We start from the raw sequence: 22,602 nt of genomic DNA, 5'->3' as shown, positions 1-22,602 counted from the left end.
TTTTTAATTGTTAATATTAAACAAAAGGAGAGATCTATTTCAGGGGGGGAATTTGAGGTGTAAATGAGTCCAATGAACAAGCCTGTTCTTTTCCAAAAACAATTTGTCAGACTGTTCTCATGTGAAATAATCTCTTGACAATGACTTCCCAAGAAATGCAAGATGCATGAAGATACTCTATTTTCATTATAAACTGAATATCTCAGTAAAACTGCAAGAGATAATGATGCTTGAAGATTCTCAACTTAATTTATGAATGTGACATAACGTTTCAATTTGAGTTAACCAAGAAAACTAAAAGCAATTTTAAAGTCTAAAGTCTGGATTTTCTGCTTGTTAGAGCTCAATCACATATACTGTTGCTGTTTGAAACCCTATACTTTAACAGTCATTTCACACATAATTGGCTTCCAAGCACTGTGATGTGTTGTGAATAGAAAACCAGAGTGAAGGACACAGTCAAAACATTACTGCAAACGTTCCATAAAGAAGAAAAAAAACTATAATTTATTCTCATGTCATTTTTCAATGATCACAATTATACCACACATTTACCTGGCTACAAGTGTGCCAACTACATATTACTTGAAATAAGACCATTGACATTGACTTGAAACAAATACAGGAGTTGGTTTCAAAGTTCACATTTACAATATTTAAACTGAAAATGATGTGTTTGAAACAAGTATGTATTCTACTGTACACAGAACCAGACTGAAAAGTATGCAGTTATACATATGTAAAACCTGATTTCACAATTGGAAAATGTACTGCCAAGTTATGAGTCCTGCTCACTGGCAATCATCCAATCCATAACTAGTTAAGTACAAGCATACAGAGTATGTGTGGGCACTGAAATGAGCCGGCATTGTTAAAACATGAAATGAAGCCTGAGCTCAAGTTTGAACAATTTTGAGCTGCAACAGAGAACTATAGACAGCTCATAACAAATTTCTTGCCACAACAAAGTTACATGAATCTAATTGGAAACTGTTTAAGGCTTTTGTTGAGAAACGTTAACATTGTACAATACCTAATGTGTGGAAAATAAAGGATTATGTAAACATAAATATGCAAAATCTTATGAAAAAGGGTTTACCAGTATTACATTGGAAGAACTCCTGATGCATTGCAGAGTAAATGTTGGCTGCAACATATCACAGCTTGTCTTCATAGCCTCTTGGAATAAAATAATCCTTTGCAACTAAAATGATGGCAAAGGAAACTGCAAATGGTCCTTTGTTTTGGAATGGTGATACAATCTTGGCTTTAAAAGCTTAGATGATCCATACTGTAAACGGTATAGGTCAGGTAGTCCAGTCCTTAGCTAATGTATCGATCTATCTCAACATTGGTTCCCTTAGAATATGCAGGTAGAAGATGTATGCATTCAGTCCAAGTTATCTTTATCAAATGCCACTTCACCATCTTGTTTTGAAGGAATGTGTCATTATATTTGGTAAATCAGTGGTTGTAGTTGAAGTCGTATGTGCATGTGTGGAATTTGCCGTAAGTTCTGAATGTATCTGTGACATTTGTAGAAAGTCCTGAACAATAAATCTAATGGCTGGTTTATCAAATCTAGACCGGCAAGAAGTAGGATTACAATACATTTCTGTACTGTACATTCAATTCAACATGTCTTCCCCTGAGGGAGTCCAAGTATCCTGATCTGCATGGGTTGGAATCACTGCATAACAGAACAGAAATATGAAAATAATTGAACATTTTCACAGGGTGAACTAAGAAAACTAGGAACTAAGAAAGATAATTGCACAGTAATCTCATACAAAAGTGCTTCTGGATCTGGAAGAGGGTGACATCATGAAAAACAGATGAAAAAAATATAAACAAAATTGACATTGGTTAAAATTCTTTACAAAATGCTATTTGTTCGGGTAACAAAGTTGTGAAAAATATTCCTATCGTCCTCATAAAAATGCCACATTGAACGAGGCAAGTATATTATACCACATGGGGTACTGTAGCTAGATCAGTATTTCTCAACCTCTGGTCTAAGGGCCAGGAACAGTCCCTGGGATGTTGCTGACCGGTCCCTTTGATGTTTAATAACTGAAACTCATTTTAGTCAGTTCTCATTTTAGTCACTTTTAATGTAAGCTGCCTTCCAACAAGGTAAGAACCATAGCTTGCTGGCCCCTGGTATGAATAAGGTTGAGAAACACTGCTGTAGATTGTGTTAGTTGTATATTATACAGTGGTGACCGACAGGAAGGCGTTATGTACTTTGGCCCTGGGGTCATCAGGGGTTTTGGCCCCATGAGTCATCAGTTCCTGAATGGTCATCCAGTTGTCCAGGATCTTCTTGTTGCGCTTCTTCATCATCTTCCTGTGGCTCAGTTCGATGATGCTGACCTCCTTGCGTCCTTCGCTGCTGCTCTGAGGACTCTCCCTCAGGCTTTCCAGCCTGCTCCGCTGCATGAACTCCCGTCTCCTCCGCTGTTCTTTAGCCCTGACCAGATGCTGCTTCCTCTCCTCTTTACTCCAGTACCGCCCCATCTTCATCTCAGACATAGCGTCGTCGTCCGTGGTCATCCCGCCGCTGCGCTCCTCCTTGATCTTGAGGGCGCGTTCCCGCAGGATCTTGTCCCTGATGGGTCTCTTTGTGATGTAGCGTGTGCCATCTGAACGGATCTTGACCTTCCACTCCATCTTGGGCTCGTTGGCGGGGATCAACTGGGGCTCCTTGACCACGCTGAGCAGGCTGAGCTGGCTCTGAGCGTACTCCACGGCCGAGCGCTGCTGGATCAGCTGCATGTAGCTCTGGTAGTGGTGGGCGTGTGCCGGGATGTTGGTGTTGGGCTGCCTATGCTGGGAGCTACGGGACGGGGAGAGGTAAGGGATCTGGGAAGCCCTGGGAGGATGCTGAGGCTTCACTTTCCCATTCCCACTCCTTTCATCGTCTGCCAGGGCAGTCTGGTCCGACTCGTAGCGGTTGGGGCTGTGGTCGGGGCTACTGGCCTTGCCTGGGATGGGGGCTCGGTGGAGCGACCGTTGTGTTGGGCTGGGGCTAGGACTGGGGCTGGCTGTGGCATGAAGGCTTGCCAGGCTGCTGTGGAGGTTCCTCTGGTTGGTGATGGTGACCATCCTCCTCTGGAGGGAGTGCTCGGGGGAGCGGTCCATGGCCAGCGGCGTGCTGCGCGAGCTCTCCGCCGTGTTGTAGGCGCTCGAGCTGTCCTTGTCTGACTTCTCCGGTTTCTCTTGGCGCTCGTTGATGTCAGCCAGCTTGCCCCTGCTGGGCGAGTCCCTGCTGCCTCGGAGGAAGCTTTGGTCCTTGGGCACGGGGCGGCCGGTTATGGGAGACACCTGCTGCACCTGGTCTCTCTGGGTCCCCCCCGGTCCCTTGCGGAGCTTGTGGGCCTGCATGATGTTCTGGCACTCAAGCTCAATGCTGCAGAGCTCCTCGTTGAGCATGCGGAGCTCATGCTGCACACCGCCAGCCGGCTCTCCCAGACTACACTCGATGGTGCTGTGTCTGCTGTAGAACAGGTCGTACTCCCCGCTGTTACGGATTTGACACTTCAGCTCCAGGAGCTGCTGGAAGCGGTCACCCTCCTCCACCTCCAACTCCTCTTCCTCATCTTCTTCATCCAGACGATGATGTCCAGTGTCCTGTCTATCCCTCAGGCACTGGGACAGTCGTCTCTGGATGTGGGTTAGAAGGGCATTGTGGTCAGACATCCCCAGTTCACTGTCCTTGTCCTGAGTTAGGGAGGAACAGGTGGCAGTGATGTCATCCTCTTCTGTTCCTCTGGGCTGAAAGAAAAATGTATATCACAAGTTTTTCAGTAAAAAAAGCTAAAAGACGGTCTACATCAGGGGTATTCAACTCTTACCCTACGAGGTCCGAAGCCTGCTGGTTTTCTGTTCTACCTGATAATTAATTGTACACACCTGGTGTGCCAGGTCTAAATTGGTCCTTGATTAGATTTTAAAAAGCAGTGAAACTGACTTCGAGGTCCAGAGTTGACTGCAGGAAAACTATCTGTGTCAACAGTGTGATAAAATTAACATACTACTGTGTCTGTAAAAAAATATCTGTAAAAAAACAACTTGAAGTGCATAGGTCTCTTGTGTACAACTTTGTGGAAACTGGGAATTTTAGAACAAAGGAAATGATATTCGTAACTATTTGGCAGTTTCTGAAATTTCTGAAGTCTGAAATAGTTTTGAAAAAGTCAGTGCTTTGGGTTCTCCACTGGGATTCCCTCCATTCTTGTGGAGTTCTGTACCACTACTCTGCTACGCTGGGAATTGTTGTTTCTTCCCCATGCTTTGCAGTCTTTTGAACTTCCCTATCTACACATTTACATATTTGCTCATCTCAAAACAAAACCTAAGATTTTAAATTGTGGTCACCAATCTTTGGGGTTCAAAATGCTCCTCACCCTCTTCCTTATTAATACAGCTTTCAAACTATATTATTAGATATTGCCATCAGATTTGAAAGAACCTCAATACACAGTTTGGTATAATCTCATCCGCTCCACCTAACGTTACTGATTATCTCAAGCTACAACAGCCTTTCTCTTATAACCAGTAATGACCGTCATACAGTCAGTCTTTTCATAGTCATGTAGCAGCCTTATGCCTTAAGTATACACTCTGAGATTGTTGGTTACCATGGTCTACTCTTTGGTTTGACCCTATGTTTGACCCTATGGTTGTGGGACCTTACCTGTTCCTCAGGTAAAAGCTCTGTATACAAAATGAGAGAATAAACCCTTTGGTCTGTCCCTGTGGGTCTCACCTGCTCCTGTTCCTCCTGTAGTGCTTCCAGCTCCATCTCTTCTCTCTGCTGCTCCTCCAACATCTCCATCTTCAACTGCTCCAGGAACTCACTGTGTTCATCATCCAACCACGCCTCCTCTAGCTAGAGATAGAAAGGGAGAGATGGGGGGGATAGAGCAAGGGAGAGTGAAATAAAGATGGAGAGAAAAGAGAGAGAAGGATTAAAACCAGAATATGAGAAGCCCTGGCTTACACCAACTGGCCAATCGAGATCCACAATAAGACACACGTCATGGAGTTTGTGTTGCAATAGCTGAAAGCATTATAAAACTGTTGATAGATCATTAACAACGTCCCCATCAAGTATCCCTTCCTGACCTTACATATAGATGAAGTCAATATATTTCAATGAACAGAGGATCTTGACCTCTGATCTGGTTCCTCAATGTCATTCATCAGCTCTTTGTCTGCTTGTCTCAAACCAAATGGGATCCATATCACAGCCAAGACTTTAGATGTATTATGAGAGGCGTATTAAATTACCAAAAGGGGAAGGTAGAGAGTCTATTATGGCTCATTGCTCATCTGCCGTACTTAGTGGCTCATACCCATAAGTGTGCACGCACGCATAGGGCTGTTACGGTGACCGAATTATCGCCACACCGGTAGTCACAAGGCAGTCACGGTAACTAGGCTTTTCCAGAACTGCGCTCTGATGCCGCTGATGTATGTAAACTTCTGGAATTGTGATACAGTGAATTATAAGTGAAATAGTCTGTCTGTAAACAAGTGTTGGAAAAATTACTTGTGACATGCACAAAGCAGATGTCCGAACTGACTTGCCAAAACTATAGTTTGTTAACAAGAAATTTGTGGAGTGGTTGAAAAATGAGTTTTAATGACTCCAACCTAAGTGTGTAAAATTCTGACATCAACTGTATTTAATACATTTTAGAATAAGCCTGTAATGTAACAAAATGTGGAAAAAGGGAAGGGGTCTGAATACTTTCCGAATACACTATACCTTACGAAACGTAACATAATAGGAGTGTCCCTGATTTACTTTTACTATGTTATAACTACCCCTGAGTCCAGGTTGCACCCGTTCCCGACAGGTGCATGATAATGGAATTCTAAATCAAAACTAATTTCACATACAGTATATATTATTTATGTAAAGACTAGATTAAATTGAGAATAGTCTGATGTAGGGCTGGGCAGTATAACGTATTTTAGTATATACCGGTGTTGACGCATGGACCAGTTTGGGTTTTTACTTCACCTTCTATAATGGTATTTCAATGTTTGGTTTGTTAAATGTGATACGCAATTCATTCGGGTGTAATGTTTGTTTTTATAGTTTACTCTGTTTGCTACTTGAGTTGCCTTTCTTCCTCCTCCTACTGCATACCACTTCCAACTCCAAGCCCTGCCCCGTCACTCAAGGAGAGAGCAGTTGCTCGACCACGGAGTCACAAACACTTTCTTGTCATTCACTCTGCAGTCTGCATTGTCAGATGGATGCAACAAGATGTTGAATACAATTGTCACGACTTCCAGCGAAGTCGGCTCCTCTCCTTGTTCTGGCGGCGTTCGGTGATCGACGTCACTGGCTTTCTAGCCATCGCCACTCCATTTCTCATATGTCCATTTGTTTTGTCTTGTTCCATACACACCTGGTTTTCATTCCCCAAACAATCTACATGTATTTAGTCCTCTGTTCCCCATCATGTCTTTGTGTATAATAGTTTGATTGTTATGTCGTTGTTGTTACGCGCTTTACTTTTTTTTTGCTATGTTCCGTGTTTTGGGTACGTTTGATTGTTTAAGTGCTTCTTTTTGGAAAGGAATAAAAAGTGCCTGTTACTACACTCTGCTCTCCCGCACCTGACTTCGCCTCCAGTACACCCCTTAACAACAATGCTGCTTTCTACAAGCGTTCTACAATTACACTATAGTTTTGTGTATCTTCCTGTCAGCTAAATGTACTAAGAGTCATAGCAAATGTAGATAGCTAATACAGCAGCGCTTCCCATACTAGAGGTTGCGACCCCATGTGGGTTCGCCTGATATGAAATGGGGTCGTGGGACACTCTCCGAAATCCTGGATAATGAAAAATATACATACAAAAAAAAATTGTCGGAAGTTTACATACACTTAGGTTGGAGTCAGTAAAACTTGTTTTTCAACCACTCCACAAATTTCTAGTTAAACAAACTATAGTTTGGGCAAGTCGGTTAGGATATCTACTTTGTGCATGACACAAGTCATTTTTCCAACAATTGTTTACAGACAGATTATTTCACTTATAATTCACTGTATCACAATTCCAGTGGGTCAGAAGTTTACATACACTAAGTTGACTGTGCCTTTAAACAGCTTGGAAAATTCCAGAAAATGATGTCATGGCTTTAGAAGCTTCTGATAGGCTAATTGACATAATTTGAGTCAATTGGAGGTGTACCTGTGAATGTATTTCAAGGCCTACCTTCAAACTCAGTGCCTCTTTGCTTGACATCATGGGGAAATCAAAAGAAATCAGCCAACACCTCAGAAAAGAAATTGTAGACCTCCACAAGTCTGGTTCATCCTTGGGAGCAATTTCCAAACACCTGAAGGTACAACGTTCATCTGTACAAACAACAGTACGTAAGTATAAACACCATGGGACCATGCAGCTGTCATACCGCTCAGGAAGGAGACACGTTCTGTCTCCTAGAGATGAACGTACTTTGGTGCGAAAAGTGCAAATCAATCCCAGAACAACAGCAAAGGACCTTGGGAAGATGCTAGAGGAAATAGGTACAAAAGTATCTATATCCACAGTAAAACGAGTCCTATATCGACATATCCTGAAAGGCCGCTCAGCAATGAAGAAGCCACTGCTCCAAAACCGCCATAAAAAAGCCAGACTACAGTTTGCGCATGGGGACAAAGATTGTACTTTTTGGAGAAATGTCCTCTCGTGTGATGAAACAAAAATAGAACTGTTTGTCCATAATGACCATCGTTATGTTTGGAGGAAAAAGGGGGAGGCTTGCAAGCCGAAGAACACCATCCCAACCGTGAAGCACGGGGGTGGCAGCATCATGTTGTGGGGGTGCTTTGTTGCAGGAGGGACTGGTGCACTTCACAAGATAGATGGCATCATGAGGTATGAAAATGATGGGGATATATTGAAGCAACATCTCAAGACATCAGTCAGGAAGTCAAAGCTTAGTCGCAAATGGGTCTTCCAGAAGGACAATGACACCAAGCATACTTCCAAAGTTGAGGCAAAATGGCTTAAGGACAACAAAGTCAAGGTATTGGAGTGGCCATCACAAAGCCCTGACCTCAATCCTACAGAAAATGTGTGGGCAGAACTGAAAAAGCATGTGCGAGCAAGGAGGCCTACAAACCTGACTCAGTTACACCAGCTCTGTCAGGAGGAATGGGCCAAATTTCACCCAACTTATTATGGGAAGCTTGTGGAAGGCTACCCGAAATGTTTGACCTAAGTTCTTAACCTGTTGGGGCTAGGGGGCAGTATTTGCACGGCCGGATAAAAAACGTACCCGATTTAATCTGGTTACTACTCCTGCCCAGTAACTAGAATATGCATATAATTATTGGCTTTGGATAGAAAACACCCTAAAGTTTCTAAAACTGTTTGAATGGTGTCTGTGAGTATAACAGAACTCATTTGGCAGGCCAAAACCTGAGAAGATTCCTTACAGGAAGTGGCCTGTCTGACCATTTCTTGCCCTCCTTGATCATCTCTAACAAATACAGGGGATCTCTGGCATGACGTGACATTTTCTAATGCTCCCATAGGCTCTCAGAAGGCGCCAGAACGATGAATGGTGGCTTTGCAGGCCCTGGCTGAAAAACATTAGCGCATTTGGATAATGGTCGATCTGAGGACAACGAGACTGGAGGCGCGTGCACGAGCCGACACCATGTTTACTTTCTCTCTCTTTGAACGAAAACAACGACTCCCGGATGGAATATTTTCGCTTTTTTACGAGAAAAATAGCATAAAAATTGATTTTAAACAGCGGTTGACATGCTTCGAAGTACGGTAATGGAATATTTTGAAATTTTTTGTCACGAAACACGTCGGGCGCGTCACCCTTCTTTACCCTTCGGATAGTGTCTTGAACGCACGAACAAAACGCCGCTATTTGGATATAACTATGGATTATTTTGAACCAAACCAACATTTGTTATTGAAGTAGAAGTCCTGGGAGTGCATTCTGACGAAGAACAGCAAAGGTAATCAAACTTTTCTAATAGTAAATCAGAGTTTGGTGAGTACCACACTTGGTGGGTGTCAAAATAGCTAGCCTGTGATGGCCGGGCTATCTACTCAGAATATTGCAAAATGTGCTTTCACTGAAAAGCTATTTTAACCTCTATGGGCTAGGTGGGACGCTTGCGTCCCACCTACTCAACAGCCAGTTGAATCCTGTGGCGCGTTATTCAAATACCTTAGATATGATATTACTTCAATTTTTCAAAAATATGACTATTTTACACATTTTAAAGATAAGACTCACGTTAATCTAACCACACTGTCCGATTTCAAAAAGGCTTTACAACGAAAGCAAAACATTAGATTATGTCAGCAGAGTACCGAGCCAGAAATAATCAGACACCCATTTTTCAAGCTAGCATATAATGTCACATAAACCCAAACCACAGCTAAATGCAGCACTAACCTTTGATGATCTTCATCAGATGACAACCCTAGGACATTATGTTATACAATACATGCATGTTTTGTTCAATCAAGTTCATATTTATATCAAAAACCAGCTTTTTACATTAGCATGTGACTAGCATTCCCACCGAACACTGCCGGTGAATTTACTAAATTACTCACGATAAACGTTCACAAAAAGCATAACAATTATTTTAAGAATTATAGATACAGAACTCCTCTATGCACTCGATATGTCCGATTTTAAAATAGCTTTTCGGTGAAAGCACATTTTGCAATATTCTCAGTAGATAGCCCGGCATCACAGGGCTAGCTATTTAGACACCCAGCAGGTTTAGCACTCATCAAAGTCAGATTTACTATAAGAAAAATGTTCTTACCTTTGTTGTCTTCGTCAGTATGCACTCCCAGGACTTCTACTTCAATAACAAATGTTGGTTTGGTCCAAAATAATCCATCGTTATATCCAAACAGCGGCGTTTTGTTCGTGCGTTCTAGACACTATCCTAAAGGCTAAATCAGGGTTACGAGCATGGCGCAATTCGTGACAAAAGAATTCTAAATATTCCATTACCGTACTTCGAAGCATGTCAACCGCTGTTTAAAATCAATTTTTATGCCATTTTTCTCATAAAAAAGCGATAATATTCCGACCGGGAATCTGCGTTTAGATAAACAGACAAAGGAAAACAAAGCATTCGGTCGAAGCGGGCACGCGCCTAAGACCATAGTACTCTGAGTGGCCACTTGCCAAAAGCGATAAAGTGTTTCAGCCAGAGCCTGCCTCGATATCGTTCAACGTTTTCCCGGGCTCTGAGACCCTATGGAAGACGTAGGAAGTGTCACGTTATTGCACAGATCCTGAGTCTTCAATAAAAAGAGCCAAGATGAAACACTACTTCTCAGACAGGCCACTTCCTGCTTGAAATCTTCTCAGGTTTTGGCCTGCCATAGGAGTTCTGTTATACTCACAGACACCATTCAAACAGTTTTAGAAACTTTAGGGTGTTTTCTATCCAAAGCCAATAATTATATGCATATTCTAGTTGCTGGGCAGGAGTAGTAACCAGATTAAATCGGGTACGTTTTATATCCGGCCGTGTAAATACTGCCCCCTATCCCCAACAGGTTAGGCTGTTTTCTTGTTATCCAGAGGTAAAAAAATCATCGGCCAGAGCGTCAAGTGTGCGTTCTGAATGCTCCGAGAGCGAAACGAGATTGGTGGGGCTAAAGCTTAAGAACGATGGTGAATGGTGTAGACTCTTCACTAGATACCAAAACATTCAAGGGCCATTTTCCAAAAGTGAGGTTGCAAGTTTATCAACTTTCAAAGCAGAATTACTTTCTCATTGTTCCAAAAAAAATGCAGTGTATGAAATACCATTTGTAGCGCTGAGTCTCTACTTTTATCCAATGTAAAAAACACAATTTCAAATTTTGCTACGTAAGACCGAATCCGGGTGGTGAGCCACACATTGTTCAATCTCACGATTCCCGAGCATGAAAGGGCACAGGGGATGTTCAGTGCGCTGCGTGGCTATAATGAAGAAAATCCGATTCCATGGGATTGAATGGTGGGCTTTTGCATCGATGGGGCTCCATCTAAAGCGGGACAGCGGGCAGGCCTCTGCACTCTATTTATGAATGTGTCTCCCTCTGCCATATGGACACATTGTATGATACACCGAGACCAACTGGCTGCAAAAGAGCTGAGCACAGAACACAGAGATATACTGCAGCAGGTAACTTTGAATGTAAAATGGATGTAAAAAAAGACAGAATTGGTTGACTTTCTGTGTAATGAAAAGAAAATGTGCCTCCTTGCCTATGTAACAGACATATTTGGGAAACTGAAAGAACTGAACTCAAGCATGCAGGGGAAATACAAAAACGTTGTATAACAGAGAACCGTTATTGGAGAGAGAGTCTTTCAAAAGTGAACCATGCCCCCATCCCTCGGCTGTGCATGTTTCTAACAGAAAACAGCATCAGTAACTGTCCCACACCAGTGATGACTGCTCACCTCCAACGCTTGGAAGAGCACTTTGTGACCTACTGAATGTGATCCTGGCTCAGTTGACATGCCGGTAAGTGAAATCGAACAGCTGATTGAGCTGTCATGTGAACGAATGTATTCACGGGTCACTACGGAGGAGTTTTGATTCTTAGACTCAAAGGGAATACCCTGCCGTCTCCCTCTGAGCATTAATGCTCCGTTCAAAACAACTGGGAACTCGGAACTGGGAATTCTGAAATCTCCTACTTCCGACTTCAGTGCGTTCAAGACAACTGGGAACTCTGAGAAAAAAATGAGATCTGACTGGGGAACTCATGTCTCTTTCTAGAGCTCCGACATTCTGACCTGAAGATCCACTGACGTCATGATTTGACCTTGTATTTTTCAGACTTCCCAGTTGTCTTGAAATCACCATAAAATTCATCATACCCTTCGCCAGCTCATATCTGTGTGAAGCTGGATTCAGTGATCTTGTCTACATTAAAACCAAATATCGATCAAGGTACGATGTGACCGCAGAGATGAGGTGCGCATGACCAAGCCCCCTGACTTTGAGAAGCTCTGACGCGACATGCATCAAGCACACCCATCTCATTAGTGTTGGTTAGATAAGATACATTATGTTAGACTAATTTGCAATGACTGCCATAGACCCAAATTAAAAGATAAACATTGGCTGTTAATTACATCCTCATTTTTTTCACATGGTTTGGGTTTTCAGATATCAAAATGCGCTTGTGGGACAAAAGGTTTGGGAACCCCTGTAATATAGCCTGGTAACAGTGCTGGTGTAGGCCTAGATAAGCATATTGTTTGTGCAACGGTATCTTAAATGAGAGAGGAATAGGTGAAACATGAATATTTTTGCTAGCTGGCTAGATACATGAGGTAAGAAAACAACATGGGATGTAACATCTAATTAGGGTCCCCTGGAAACATTGACCAACACTTTGGTTCCAACCCTGTCAATAATTCCTCCTTGGCTTTTTCATTCATTGTCATAAACATTCAAGGTGCTGCCCACTATATTACAACTATGAAATTAGAATAGTCCCGTGTATCTCAGTTGGTAGAGCATTGCGCTTCCAATGCCAGGGTTGTGGGTTTGACTGCCACAGGGGGACCAGTATTATTATTTTTTTATTTCACCTTTATTTAACCAGGTAGGTTCTCATTTACAACTGCGACCTGGCCAAGATAAAGCAAAGCAGTGTGACAGAAACAACAACACAGAGTTACACATGGAATAAACATGCGTACAGTCAATAACACAATAGAAGAAAAATAAAGTCTATATACAGTGTGTGCAAATGGCATGAGGAGGTATGGCAATAAATAGGCCATAGTAGCAAGTAATTACAATTTAGCAGATTAACACTGGAGTGATAGATGAGCAGATGATGATGAGCAGATGATGATGTGCAAGTAGAAATACTGGTGTGCAAAAGAGCAGCAAAGTAAATAAAAATAATATGGGGATGAGGTAGGTAGATTGGGTGGGCTATTTACAGATGGACTATGTACAGCTGCAGTGATCGGTAAGCTGCTCAGATAGCTGATGTTTAAAGTTAGTGAGGGAAATGTAAGTCTCCAGCTTCAGCAATTTTTGCAATTCATTCCAGTCACTGGCAGCAGAGAACTGGAAGGAAAGGCGGCCAAAGTAGGTGTTGGCTTTGGGGATGACCAGTGAGATATACCTGCTGGAGTGCGTGCTATGGGTGGGTGTTGTTATCGTGACCAGTGAGCTGAGATAAGGTGGAGCCTCACCTAGCATAGACTTATAGATGACCTGGAGCCAGTGGGTCTGGCGACAAATATGTAGCGAAGGCCAGCCGACTAGAGCATACAGGTCGCAGTGGTGGGTGGTATAAGGCGCTTTGGTAACAATGGCACTGTGATAGACTGCATCCAATTTGCTGAGTAGAGTATTGGAAGCTATTTTGTAGATGACATCGCCGAAGTCGAGGATCGGTAGGATAGTCAGTTTTACTAGGACAAGTTTGGCGGCATGAGTGAAGGAGGCTTTGTTGCGAAATAGAAAGCCAATTCTAGATTTGATTTTGGATTGGAGATGTTTGATATGAGTCTGGAAGGAGAGTTTATAGTCTAGCCAGACACCTAGGTATTTGTAGTTGTCCACATATTCTAGGTCAGAACCGTCAAGAGTAGTGATGCTAGTCGGGCGGGCGGGTGCGGGCAGCGAACGGTTGAAAAGCATGCATTTGGTTTTGCTAGCATTTAAGAGCAGTTGGAGGCCACAGAAGGAGTGTTGTATAGCATTGAAGCTTGTTTGGAGGTTAGTTAACACAGTGTCCAAAGAAGGGCCAGATGTATACAGAATGGTGTCGTCTGCGTAGAGGTGGATCAGGGAATCACCCGCAGCAAGAGCGACATCGTTGATATATACAGAGAAAAGAGTCGGCCCGAGAATTGAACCCTGTGGCACCCCCATAGAGACTGCCAGAGGTCCGGGCCAGAGGTCCGGACAACAGGCCCTCCGATTTTACACACTGAACTCTGTCTGAGAAGTAGTTGGTGAACCAGGCGAGGCAGTCATTTGAGAAACCAAGGTTATTGAGTCTGCCAATAAGAATACGGTGATTGACAGAGTCGAAAGCCTTGGCCAGGTCGATGAATGCATGCCACAGTGTGGAAATGATGACACAATTCCCAGAACTACAGAAATTGTATAAAATTATGAAAATGATTTTTGTTTGAAGTTGGATTGAACAGTATAAAACAGTCAGAATGTAGAAAGCCCTATTGAAATCACTTATTTATGTGTTGCCACCCTAGGGTCATGAACTACTCATAAAGCATATATATAACTTTTATTAATCAAAAACATAAAATACTGTCAAATATCACTACACTGTATTTTTTTAATTTGTATATCGTGATATGATATTTTGGCCATATTGCCAAGCACTAGTCTGATGGGTTTATCATGAATGATGCCCAGCATGTGCTGTCTACGGCAAAAAACAGCGTTTGCATTGTTTTGCGACTTTTTTAAATCATAGTCACAAGCATCATGTAGCCTAGCCCATAGGCCTATATGTTTTGATAAGGTTTGTAGCACAACTAAAGTGGCCAAATCACTCTAAACTTAGCCTATAGGCTTAGGATCCCTGGAACAGGGTTGGAGAGCCCATAGCCTGCAGAGCCTAGTGAAACATATGTTCTTACAAGCCTAGTCATTGCGCAATCGCATGTGAAAACAGGGTTTTGACTGGTCACTACAGTATTTAAAAGAGGACCCCAGCTTTCTCATGTTGTTGTTCTTAAATTCTTAATTCTAAATTCAAAAAATGAAGCACTTTAATCCACTTTACAACCGGTGTAGCCTACCTGGCACAGGAAGCGCTTCCTCCATTCGCTATTTGACTGCAGGCTACGGATAACATGTTTTTTAAAATAAAATATTATTACACACATATAGTATATTAGTAGGCTATACGTGAAGCCCAAATTAAATTGAGAATAGTCTGATGGGTGAGAATATTTTCAAGTGCTTGTCAAATTGTGAACGACAGACTAATGAAGCGGGTGCAGCCTGCGTAAGAAACAGAGCAGAGCACATGCCTTCCATGCAACTTTTTTCAAATCATCCTTTGAGTCACATCATGCTGCCTTAGAATGTGTTAGATATCAAATCAAATAAACAATGGATTTGTAGTGATGGTGTAGGCTATATTAAATAGATTTATCCGACTTCTTAAAATGTAGACGTTTCAAAGGTCCGCATCAGTGGCTTGTAGGCCATGCGTGGAAGCCCAGAGATGCTAAACAAGTTTATGTTAAGTAACGGTCAATTACTGTGAGACCTGGAGTTATTCACTTGACAGTTACCAGCTGACACAAACTTCATGACCGCCACAGCCCTACGCACGCACGTGCACGCACACACACCATTCGCCATGGCCTTGGGCCTGAACTCACTGCATATTAGCATGCCATTAGTTTTTATGGCGTACTGTTGGAAGTCAATTACAGCGGCCGGCACTATATAAAAATAACACATGATGTGAGGTGGTGTTTATACAGGGACATGTAGCAGCCTTGCAATGTTTCATCTAAGAAACATAAGTGGTATATTTTCAGCCTTAGGGCTGTGTTTTTGGGTGTTACGTATGTTAACTCAGGATGTCATGAATAAAAAGACCTCTAATGACTGGTGTATTGATCCTATGGACCTACAGTATGGACCTGTGCTTACCGTTAAAGGAATAGTTTACGATACATTTCTCCGGATTAGTAAACTATTAGGATTGGGGTAAAAAAAAAAACTGAAAACAATCCCATCAGTGGATGTAAGCTCAACTGTATCTCAGGTCTGGCGACCAGCACGATGTTCCTACAGTAGTGCGTGTGTGTGTGTGTGTGTGTGTGTGTGTGTGTGTGTGTGTGTGGTGTGCACGTGTGAGAGCTCACCTGTATCTCGGGCCTGGCGACCAGCAGTACGATGTTCCTTGTGTCTTCACTGGAGAGCACAGCTACAGCCTCCTCTCTGTCCTGCACATCCTGACCATTGATCTGTGGAAACAACACACACTGTTATTCATACACAAACACACTGGAGAGACACTGCCGTAGAGAGAGAGAGAGAGAGAGAGAGAGAGAGAGAGAGAGAGAGAGAGAGAGAGAGAGAGAGAGAGAGAGAGAGAGAGAGAGAGAGAGAGAGAGAGAGAGAGAGAGAGAGAGAGAGAGAGAGAGAGGAGAGAGAGAGAGAGAGAGAGAGAGAGAGAGAGAGAGAGAGAGAGAGAGAGAGAGAGAGAGAGAGAGAGAGAGAGAGAGAGAGAGAGAGAGAGAGAGAGAGAGAGAGAGAGAGAGAGAGAGAGAGAGAGAGAGAGAGAGAGAGAGAGAGCGCAGTTACAACCTGAAGTGGAGGCAGGAGTCACAATATACAGTATATCACACACTGTCCTGTTATAACTCGCACGCGCAAATACACGCGCTAGAACACACACACACACACAAAGGGAAGGGCCACTTTCCTTTTTGTTTTCTTTTTTTATCTCAGTCGAACACTGTAGAAAGAGCCCAGCTGGCAGACAACTAAAGGCACTGCAACACAAGACAGTCTCCTCCTTCCTGTGGATCTGCACCCTATGGGTCCAATCAGTATTTCATAGCAGGTCAGGCTGGCTGGATTGATCGTGAATGGGACAGTGGTCTATGGACCGATCGTCTGCACTAGAAATGCTCTGCTCCTGAAAGCAACACACATTCATACATACAGACGCCCCACACAATTAACTGAGCCGTGCCAGGGGGGCATCCGTCTTCCTCTGACCAGAGTAATGGCCTTGTCAGCATGGGATAATAGTAAAGGGTGCTTGGGGTGGAGGCATGGATCACAACCACTAACCCGAACCCCTCGCTTTGCCTCGTAGCTCAATACAATCACACAACGCATTATGACCTGCACCGCACGAAAGACACGTGCACACACATGGACAAGGCGCCATGCGGCAGACAATTAGGGAAGCAGCTAGCCCCGGCCGTACATTATCTCTCACCAAACCGTCCAACAACAACAAAAACTGTGCTTACCCTATGCTTTCTTCCTCTCATGACTGCACTGTCTGTCTGTCTGTCTGTCTGTCTGTCTGTCTGTCTGTCTGTCTGTCTGTCTGTCTGTCTGTCTGTCTGTCTGTCTGTCTGTCTGTCTGTCTGTCTGTCTGTCTGTCTGTCTGTCTGTCTGTCTCTCTCTCGCTCTCTCTCGCGCTCTCTCTCTCGGACTCATTAAACCTTATTCAGAAACACATCACTCTGTTGTTCTGAGAGTTCACTCTGACTGAAAACAGACCACTCTCTAAAAGACATTACCGTCTACTGCCATTCTCCTCAAAAGCATTTCTCCACTCTCTCCAGCACTCTCACTCACATTACTGTAACAACCTTGTGCCTCTGCCTCCCAAAACCATTACTGCTCTCAGTCTCTACAGAACACTTACACTTAATACCAGTGATCACCAATCTTCCCGAGCCGAGATCCCATTCTGAGATCTACCGCTCAGATTTTGATTTTTAAACATGACTTAAAAAACGTAAGCCTATACAACCTTAACCTCCCAAAACATGACTATCCCTCTCTCTCCACGAAGCCCTCAATCTGCCTCTCCCCAAATATATGACCTTACTTTATCCCTACCTCCCAAAACACCAACCTCTCTAGGATCCTGCACTCGATTACACCTTAAAACATCCCCCTTTTCCACCCTTCACCTTACAAGAGAGCAAAGCTCACAACCCCCCTCCCTCTCCAATAACATCATAATGGTCCATACAGCTCCACTGACTCTGCTGTTTGTGTCTCTAACCCCACCAGAAGACTGTCTTTGGAGGGAGTACTAGTAGCCTCCAGGGTCCACCAACCCTCCCTGGCCCAGAGATGGAGCTGAGGGGTAATAACATGGAGAGCCTCTCAGTCTAACTCAGGGGTGTGCGTGTGCGTGTGTGTAGAAAGGGAAGAGATCTGGTGTGTGTGTGCATTCTTGTGGCTGTGTGAGTGTGTTACACAGAAGCAGGTGGGGGGTATATCTGGAGCACGGTGCATCCTTAAACTGCTCTTACGGCTGTTAAAAAGCCCAGTCGGATGCTGAGTCGGTAACTAAAACAGCCAGAGGGACATTTCCTCCCCGCTAACCGTCACAGAGGGGGTGAGTTTCTCTCTTACTATGGCACCATTAAAAATGAATGGGTTCTCGTGTTGGGAGACAATGGCAGAGGGAGGTGAAATAAAAAAGTGTTTATGTCACCTCTGATGAGAAATGAGAGAGAGAGGAGACAAGAGAGAGAGAGAGAGGAGAGAGAGAGAGCGAGCAAGAGAAAACGAGAGAGAGAAAAGAGGGGCTGAGGGTCAAGATAGAAATAAATAGTTTCCTACCTGTAAAATGTGGTCTCCTTCTCTGATGCGGCCGTCCCTTGCAGCGATGCTGTTTGGCCCAACCTGATGGGGAGAGACTGTTTGAATCAATGCACAAAGGGAACACAAAATTGCCTTTTGGAAGTTTGCCAAAATATCTCAACATCACAAAATATATAACCTTTTGAAAATACACTATATATACAAAAGTATATGGACACCCCTTCAAATTATTGGATTCGGCAATTTCAACCACACTCATTGCTGACAGGTGTATAAAATCGATCACATAGCCATGCAATCTCCATAGACAAACATTGGCAATAGAATGGCCTGACTGAAAAGCTCACAGACTTTCAATGTGGCACCGTCATAGGATGCCACCTTTCTAACAAGTCAGTTTGTCAAATTTCTGCTCTGCTAGAGCTGCCCCGGTCAACTGTAAGTGCTGTTCTTGTGAAGTGGTAACGCCTAGGAGCAACAGCGGCGCAACGTCAAGGTGGTAGGCCACACAAGCTCACAGAACGGGACCACCGAGTGCTAAAACGCGTAGCACGTAAATATAATCTATCCTCGAGTTACAAACTGCCTCTGGAAGCAACGTCAGCACAATAACTGTTTGTCGGCAGCTTCATGAAATGGGTTTTCATTGCTGAGCAGCCGCACACAAACCTAAGATCACCATACGCAATGCGTCACGCTTCACCATCTGGCAGTCCGACGGACAAATTTGAGTTTGGCGGATGCCAGGAGAACACTACCAGTCCAAATACATAGTGCCAATTCTAAAGTTTGGTGCAGGAGGAATAATGGTCTGAGGCTGTTTTTCATGGTTCGAGCTAGGCCCCAATCACATTCTAGACGATTCTGTGCTTCCAACTTTGTGGCAACAGCTTGGGGAAGGTCCTTTCCTGTTTCAGCATGACAATGCCCCCGTGCACAAAGTGAGGTCCATACAGAAATCACTTGTCGAGATCTGTGTGGAAGAACTTGACTGGCCAGCACAGAGCCCTGACTGCAACCCCATCGAACACCTTTGAGATTAATTGGAACGCCGACTGCGAGCCAGGCCTAATCGCCCAACATCAGTGCCCGACCTCACTAATGCTCTTGTGGCTGAATGGAAGCAAGTCCCCGCAACAATATTCCTACATCTAGTGGAAAGCCTTCTCAGAAGAGTGGAGGCTGTTATAGCAGCAAAGGGGTGACCAACTCCATATTAATGCCCGTGATTTTGGAATGAGATTTTCGACGAGCAGGTGTTCACAAACTTTTGGTCATGTAGTGTACCTATACAACTTTACAGAGACCACTGACCTATAAAAGCATTGTCAAATTGTTTTATGACATCCAATAATCATTTAGTCCCCAATATAAGTCTTGAACACCTCTGTAGGTTTGAAGTAACAACTGTTATACAACAGTTCTAGACAAAGGACCTCTTTCAACCCCATCTGGTGATTGTTTGAAGCACCTGCTGCCAGAGGAAGGCCTTAGCTGTCAGAATGTGTTATAGCATTTGTCCAGTCCAGATATCAAGGCCACTTTACCCTACTGCTGAAGCAGCTAAATGAACAGCGCTACAAACCTGTCAGGACATGTGTCTGGGGAAAGTACAATAAAGTATCACAATCAGGGAATACTGTGTGTGTGTGTGTGTGTGTGTGTGTGTGTGTGTGTGTGTGTGTGTGTGTGTGTGTGTGTGTGTGTGTGTGTGTGTGTGTGTGTGTGTGTGTGTGTGTGTGTGTGTGTGTGTGTGTGTGTGTGTGTGTGCTCTGCTTCTTTATCTGTTGATTTCCCTGTTGGCCTAACCTGCACCCTCCTGTTGTGATTGGTAGATGTAACATACCAGACACAGAGAGACATAGTATCCATACAAGGCCCATCCATGCCTCTTCCTTCCCATGATTCTCCCTGACTAATGATACTGAGCGAAGAGGGCAGGCCACTCTTTCAACGGCCAATCAATTACTGCCGTCTGGGGCCATTTGTTTTACTCTATCCAATCAGACGGGATCTCCTGAGATGGCTCTGCCGGCCTGAATGTTCCATCTTCATGATGGTCCGGTGTGTGTGTGTATGTGTGTCACAAAGGAACATTCCTTAAAAAGGGCTGCTCTGAGGTTACTGGGGATGGGGAGGGACTCTGCTCTCAGCTCCGGCCTGTCCTTGATTTCTCGTGTCACGCCTTCTCTCCTTTCGTCCCTCTTGAAAATGTTTTAAGGAGAGGAGTAGAAAGGACCGAGGAACGGAGGAAAGGACTTTTGCGATTCACCCACTGTCACAACATGTGGAGTGATACCCAGAATGATAATGGTGCCGGAGGCGATGGCTGCCGTTTCACGGGCTCTTAACCAACTGTGCTATTTTCTTCATTTTTTTTGCAATGTTTGTAACTTGTTTTGTACATAATGTTGCTGCTACTGTCTCTTATGACTGAAAAGAACTTCTGGACATCAGAACAGCAATTACTCACCTCGAACTGGACAAAGATTTTTTTATTTGAGTCCAACACAAAGGATATACTGCTTTGTCGAGACAAGGCCCAAATCCCTGTCATTCGTGTGAAGAAAAGACGTAGAAAAAGGGGGAGGAGGCCGATGTGCCTTGTAAGTATTCACCGATGAGTAGGTCAACCACCACTACCCTCTGTATAATTGGCCAACGTGCAATCATTGGAAAACAAACTGACAAACATCGGCAGGACAGAGCAGGTATGTCTGGTAAGATGTGTGTGACGTTCGTCGTTAGGAGTAGACCAAGGCGCAGCGTGAGTTGGGTTCATCATATTTATTTAAATGTGAACCAGCAAAACCAATAAACAATACAACGAATGAAAAGCTAGGTGTGCAAACACATGCAACACAAAGACAAGATCCCACAACTGACTGTGGGGAAAAAAGGGCTGCCTAAGTATGATTCCCAATCAGAGACAACGAATGACAGCTGCCTCTGATTGGAAACCATACTCGGCCAATCAAAGAAAAAGACAACATAGACATACAACACATAGAATGCCCACCCCACGTCACACCCTGACCTAACCAAACAGAGAAAAACGGCTCTCTCAGGTCAGGGCGTGACAACGTGGGGCAGGGTTGTGTGTCTATTTGTCAATAACTGCTGGTGCGCGATGTCTAATATTAAAGAAGTCTCGAGGTATTGCTCGCCTGAGGTAGAATAGGTAAAATACCTCATGCAGTAAACTGTAAGCCACACAGTCTATATTATTCGTGGCCGTCTATTTACCACCACAAACCGATGCTGCCACTAAAACCGCACTCAACGAGCTGTGTAAGGCCAAAAGTAAACCAGAAAATACTCATCCATAAGCGGCGCTCCTAGTGGCCGGGGACTTTAATTCAGTCAAACTTAAATCTGTTTTACCTAATTTCTGTGCAACCAGAGGTAAAAAAACTCTGGACCACCTTTACACCACACACAGAGACGCATACAAAGCTCTCTCTCGCCCTCCATTTGGCAAATCTGACCAGAATTCTATCCTCCTAATTCCTGCTTACAAGCAAAAACTAAAGCAGGAAGTACCAGTGACTCGCTCAATATGGAAGTGGTCAGATGATGCGGATGCTACACTACAGGACTGTTTTGCTAGCACAGACTGGAATATGTTCCGGGATTCATCCAATGGCATTGAGGAGTATACCACCTCAGTCACCGGCTTCATTAATAAGTGCATCGACGACGTCGTCCCCACAGTGAACATACGTACATACAACATCCGCACCGAGCTAAAGCCTAGAGCTGCCGCTTTCAAGGAGCGGGACATTAATCCGGATGCTTATAAGAAATCTTGCTGTGTCCTCCGACGAACCATCAAACAGGCAAATGGTCAATACAGGACAAAGATTGAATCCTACTACACCGGCTCTGACGCTCGTCGGATGTGACAGCGCTTGAAAACTATTACGGACTACAAAGGGAAACCCAGCAGCGAACTGCCCAGTGACGTGAGCCTACCAGACGAGCAAAATGCCTTTTATGCTCACTTCGAGGCAAGCAACTCTGAAACATGCAAGAGCGCACCAGCTGTTCCAGATGACTGTGTGATCACATTCTCCGTAGCCGATGTGAGCAAGACCTTTAAACAGGTCAACAAAGGTTCACAAAGCCGTGTGGCCAGACGGATTAGCAGGACGTGTACTCAAAGCATGCGCGGACCAATGGGCAAGTGTTTCTACTGATATTTTCAACCTCCCTGACTGAGTCTGTAATACCAACATGTTTCAAACAGACTG

At 43.9% G+C, this 22,602-nt stretch overlaps 1 protein-coding gene across 1 annotated transcript in view; it reads right to left on the bottom strand.

Moving 5' to 3' along the window:
• Nucleotides 1-484: 484 nt before the first annotated feature.
• Nucleotides 485-22,602, bottom strand: part of LOC106573087 (PDZ domain-containing RING finger protein 4) — a 128,852-nt gene continuing 106,734 nt past the window's right edge. The window contains exons 5-8 of the mRNA XM_014147779.3: nucleotides 18,368-18,430; nucleotides 15,910-16,011; nucleotides 4,772-4,894; nucleotides 485-3,777 (exon numbers count right to left, since the gene is read on the bottom strand). Of these exons, the coding sequence (XP_014003254.3) occupies nucleotides 2,212-3,777; nucleotides 4,772-4,894; nucleotides 15,910-16,011; nucleotides 18,368-18,430 (1,854 nt within the window). The 3' untranslated portion in view covers nucleotides 485-2,211. The remainder of the gene's footprint in view (nucleotides 3,778-4,771; nucleotides 4,895-15,909; nucleotides 16,012-18,367; nucleotides 18,431-22,602) is intronic.

The sequence above is a fragment of the Salmo salar genome, chromosome 16 (genome assembly GCF_965601325.2).
Source record: "Salmo salar chromosome 16, fSalSal1, whole genome shotgun sequence".
Lineage (NCBI taxonomy): Eukaryota > Metazoa > Chordata > Actinopteri > Salmoniformes > Salmonidae > Salmo > Salmo salar.
Note: the sequence above shows the minus strand (reverse complement) of the source record. Positions and strands in the feature narration are given on the sequence as shown.